Source organism: Echinops telfairi, unplaced genomic scaffold (genome assembly GCF_000313985.2).
Source record: "Echinops telfairi isolate 266 unplaced genomic scaffold, ASM31398v2 ScPeMD7_7;HRSCAF=31, whole genome shotgun sequence".
In the NCBI taxonomy this organism is placed as follows: domain Eukaryota; kingdom Metazoa; phylum Chordata; class Mammalia; order Afrosoricida; family Tenrecidae; genus Echinops; species Echinops telfairi.
Window position 1 is genome coordinate 2541605 of NW_022103904.1, and position 5400 is coordinate 2547004.

A 5400-nucleotide genomic window follows, 5' to 3' on the forward strand; every position below is an offset into this window, starting at 1 on the left:
GTGTACATGCTAAAATAGACAACATATGACAATAACTAATACATCATTCCTGTATGTTTAACAAATCCAATGTAATTCATACAAGCATCTGAGTTGTTTCTTTGAAGAAAGTTAACATATCCATACCTGCTATTACTTCTGCATCATAATTATGCGATACGCTAAACCATAATAAAAAAAAAAACAGTTGTGAATTTTATGTGGAGTGATTTGGGGTCCTAAGAAAAAAACTAAACTGTGGGATTAAGTTGACTTTGCTTTTGCTTGTTGAAAGCCCCTGGACTAAGTACTACAAAAGTGCCCATGGGAACCCTAGATTGACATCTCTCAGGGAAGTTATGAGAGCACTCCTAGCAAGTTCCTCTCAGCTCAGGCCGGGTCCAAATCCCCCAGGTCCCACTCTTGATGAGAAAGCCCAGGCTGAAACAAGACAAGACGAGATGTGCCCACGGGGTTTATTTGGGCTGACAGCTTTTCTGCATATCCTATGCCCAGAGAAGAATCATGCAACCCAAACTCCAGATTCCCACACAGGAGACTTACTTACATTTATCCTGCAATGAATCGTGGGGGACTTCTCCCTGTGGGCTTTCTTCCAAGTCTCCATAATGCAGGACTTTGTGGTTTGGTGAAAGCCGACAATACCAAAATTTGTCTGAGGAAAAACAAAACACACACACACACAAGTTTACAAGGCAGGCAAGGTGATTCTAGATGCCAGAAAAGATCAACATGCTTATTTCGTCATTCCCTTGCCAGGCGGATAAAAAGGCAGTTCATTTGATTTGGAGTCAGCTGGGATATCATTCCGTCTCACAGAGAAATGGAATCCTGACACATGCTGCGATCGAGATAAAGGGACACATTTTGTGTGGGTTCACTTCTTTGAAATATCTAGGTTAGATAAGGGTATAGAGATCAAAATGTATGTTCCCAAGGGGTGGCAGCAGGGAGGGGGAAATGCTACTCTGAAAAGAGGACACGGTGCCCTGGTTCATGCTGTGGGTTAGGCACTGCGTTGATCACCACAAGGCAAGGCTCACACCACGAGGCGATTCACGCGAGAACGCGGCTGTCCGCGCTTGTACAGATTTACAGTCTCAGAAGCCTTATAGTATAGAGTTGCCGTGAGTCCGATTTCACTCAATGGCAGTGAGTTTTGGGGGTTTTAGTGATTCTTGTAAGGGTGATGTGAAAATTTGCAAGTAGATGATGGTAATGGTGAAACAACACGATACAACTAATGCCATTGAACTATACACCAAACAACATTGAAATGGCAAACAATGCGTTACGTACATATGTTCCCACAATAAAAATGAAGAAACAATTAAAAACAGGTGCTTAGGGCTAGGGAAGGACATCTCCTTTTGATTATATTTTGGTAGTCATTGGGAAAATGATCAAATCCTTTAATTTCATGAACATGAGGTTTCTCTGAGGTGGCAAATTTCAAGAGGTATTTTATCCTTGTATATAAAGAGCCCTTCCTTTTCCACTTAGGTCAGGCTGAAAGGGAGAAATGTAGGAAAAAGTCAGCTTTCTTTCCAAACTTTTCTACTTCTACCTTTTTCTCTTGTAACATGTGAGCAAGGTCAATGTCCCCGACACACGGTGCTGCTGCCAAGGCTGTCAACACACACACAGATCAACCCATCAGTACATGGGAAGAATGATACTGGAAACATACAGGAGTAGTCATTCATGAAGAAAAGGTCGAGGTAATTCAGGAACTTCCTCAAAGAATGGGGAATTCGCCTTCTTTTCACAAATTCCTACAGTCTTGTCCTCAGAACAGGTATGACTAGGGATTTACGATAATTCTGATAAACAGCTCCCTCAACTTTACTCTCTAAGCCCTCCACGGTCATAAACGGTTATGAACAGGCTCTGAGAAGTACGGAGATGGAGGCAAGAGCTGGTTTCAAACCTGAGACCCTTGAGCAGTGACAGTAATCTAGGGCTAGTTCAGGGCTCGATGTACCCTCTGCCTCCACCAGGGGCCCTCGTTGGCCCCTCAACTAGAAGGACTTTCCCCGGCCTCTAAGCTACTACACGTGGGTTCAGGCTTGGACTGGAATCATTGGGGTCTTCATGTCAACTACTGCGTTAGTTAATTGTGCCAGCCTGGCCAATAATCACATGTGGGGCTAGTTGAAAGGCGGAGGGATAAATAGGTAGTGAGCCTCGCCTTTCTAGTTCTCAGGTCTCTTGCTTTGTGATGGTTGCACCAGGGTGCAGCTGCCTTAGCAGTTCCCTGCTTCAGCTTGCAAGATTGACATCCTACAAGACATCCCCAAGGAGAAGCCGCATGGACCTACCCCGATGCAGCCCTGGGTGCTGGAGCAGCCGTGTGGGTGTGGAGACCCCTGCTAGTGCTGAGATGCTTATTCGTTTACTGACTCAGCTTTCCTCCTGCAGTCGGCCTCATTGCCTCTGTTTTGTGAGGTGGAGGACTTTGTGGACTGGTATTAGGTTAAAGGGTTAATGTTGGACTTGTGGGCTTGGGCAGCATTGGGTTGGGATGTTTTCGTGATGCACATTTTCTTTACATAAAACTCTCTCTTATCCATGAGTTGCTGTGGATTTGTTTCTCCAAAGTACCTAGACTAATACAACTACCGTAGCAGCATTCCTCATTATGGGCCACGACTCTAGAGCTAAGCAGTCTGTCCTTGTGAGTAAACTAGGGACAGTTACTGGTCAGGGATGAGGTCCCCAAGATACTCGTCAGTCCTGACAGGGAGAGAAGGTGGCCTTCATCTTCACTTCATAACCAGTGTCCCAGTCCACTGGCCCAGTGTCTGGCATATACAAGTTACACAGTCGGTGATGGTTAAACTGATAACATTAGCATCCCAAAGTCCAAGGCTTCCAGCCCCTCTGGAAGTCTAGAAGTCCCTCTAGAGCACTGGTTCTCAACCTTCCGAATGCTGCGACCCTTTAATACAGTTCCTCATGTTGTGGTGACCTTCCCAACCATAACATTATTTTCGTTGCTATTTCATCACTGTCATTTTGCTACTGTTATGAATTGGGCGACCCCGGTGAAAGGGCTGTTCAAGCCCCAAAGGGGTCCTGATCCACAGGTTGAGCGCCTCTGCTCCAGAGGGTCATGTAGTTGTCCAGCTCTGTGGACTCTGTCACAAATGACTTTGAGACCACTCCTGATGATACAGCCCTCCATAACCCCTTAAGAAAAGGTTTATTTTTCATCTGAAATCATTTTCACTGTAAAACCAGGTTTTAACTACGATTCCAGTAACAGAAAAAAACAAACACATTTTTAAACAAAAAGAAAAGCCAAACAAAGAGCACACACGAATGCCCTCACTTATTTCGCAGAACAAAAGGGACTGACTCGCCTCTTCATCTCTCAAGGTTGTCGTTGCTGGGTGACGTCAAGTGGGTTCCGACTCAGAGCGATCCTGTGCTCAGCAGCACTAACCACTGACCCACGCCTGTGCCACCCCAACCCTTGTCCTGCTGGAGACCACTTCTGCGACGACTATGTCAACTCATGTCTCTGGAGGGTCTTCCTCTGTTTCACTGACCCTTGACTTACCAAGCACGATGCCCTTCCTTAGGGACTGGCCACCCTTGATGGCATCTCCAGGGTACATGAGATGAAGGCGAACAATCTTCACTCCAACGAAGCAATCTGAGTTTACTGCCCCCAAGGCCGATGTGTTTGGTTTTCTGGCAGACCATGGCCATTTCAATATTCTTTGCCAACACCAGAGTTCAAATGCATCAATTTTTCCTCCTGTCTTCTTTATTCATTGTCCAGCTTCCAAATTCTTACGAGGTGATTTAAAATATCATGGCTTGGCTCAGGCACACGAGTCTTTGAAGTGATGTTTTGGCTCTTTCATATTTTAAAGTGCGGTGTGTTTGCTCAAGGCAAAACACCAGTTCATTTCTTGACTGCTGCTTTCATGGCCATTGATGGCAGACCCAAGAAAAATGAGATTCTTGACAACTACTATCTTTTCTCTATTTATCACAATGTTGTTTATTGGTTTAGTTGTGAGGATTCTTTATTTTCTTTACATTGAGTCATTATCCTGACTGAAGGATGCAGTCTTTGATCTGCATCAGCAAATGTTTCAAATCTTCTTCACTCTCCATAAGCAAGGTTATGTCACCCGCATATGGCTCGTTGTTCATGAGCTTTCCTTCAATCCTGATGGGGTATTTCTCTTTATATCGTCCAGTTTTTGGATTATTTGCTCGGCAAACAGATTGATGGGAAGAGACAACCCTAACACCCTAACACAAACCTTTCTTCATTTTAAACCATGCAGTATTATTCCCTTGTTCTGTTAAAAAAACTGTCTCTTGGTCTATTTACAGGCTCCACATGAGCACAATTAAGTGGCCTTGGGTTCCCATTCTTTTCAATGTTATCCCTAGTTTGCTATGATCCACACAGTTTGTGTGGTTAATAAAATATAAGTAAATATTTTTCTGGTATTCTCTTTCAGCCAGTATCCCTCTGTTGACAGCTATAATATCATTTTTTCCCATATCCTCTTCTGACTCTGGCTTCAATTTCTGGCAGCTCCTTGTTGACACACATAGCCTTTGTTGAATTATCTTTGGCAAAATTTTGCTGTCATGTTATATTGATGATATTGTTCAATAACTTCTGCATTGTGTTGGGTCACTGTGATAGTTAGGTTTATTGTGCCAACTTGGTCAATAGGAACATGTGGGATTAATCAGGTTGTAGTTTGATTGGAGGGCAAAGAGATAAATGCTCTGCCCCCCTCTCTCTTGTGATCAGAGTGTGCTGGAGTGTGCTGCTGCTTTAGCTAGTTCTCTGCATCAACCTGTGAGCTACACTATCTGTGGGACAAGCCAACCCATGGATTGTGTAGTTAGAGCTGGAGGCTCCTTTGAGACCTGCTTCACCATGCTGTTGGTGCATACATCACTTGAGCTTGAGGCTGGTCGATCCTATTGCCTTGCATTGCTTGCGATTGATATCCCATCCAGGCCTGCTTTGTTAAGCTCCCCAGCTACTGACTATTGGTGACCCACCCTGCTGCTTGCTGCCTGTAGGCACACTCTGCTTGCCTTGCCTGAGGGAGGACTCCATTGTCTACTTCCTTGACCTTGGACCTGGCAGCCCTCATTAGTCAAAAGAGTTCCAGTATATTATCTGTTCCACAGAAGTGAGTTGAACTGAACCCTCTGTACTGCTGTATAGATGAATTAGCTGTTATATCCCTTCTCACTGTATAAGCATATCCATATATATTCATAAGTGTCCTGGTTTTGTTTCTCTAGAGCACCACACCTAACCAGTCACCTTTCTTTGCAATGGCCACAAATATAGAGCTCTTCCAGTTGGTTAGCTATTTTCCAAGGTTCTTGACAGACTAGGGAGTACTT

At 44.4% G+C, this 5400-nt stretch overlaps 1 protein-coding gene across 3 annotated transcripts in view; it reads right to left on the reverse strand.

Moving 5' to 3' along the window:
- The window catches only part of ELMO1 (engulfment and cell motility 1), a 694298-nt gene that overhangs the window by 30107 nt on the left and 658791 nt on the right, over positions 1-5400 (reverse strand). For all 3 annotated transcript variants that reach the window (XM_045286360.1, XM_004708022.2, XM_045286361.1), the window contains one exon: positions 548-655. In XM_045286360.1, coding sequence (XP_045142295.1) covers positions 548-655 — 108 coding nt within the window. The remainder of the gene's footprint in view (positions 1-547; positions 656-5400) is intronic.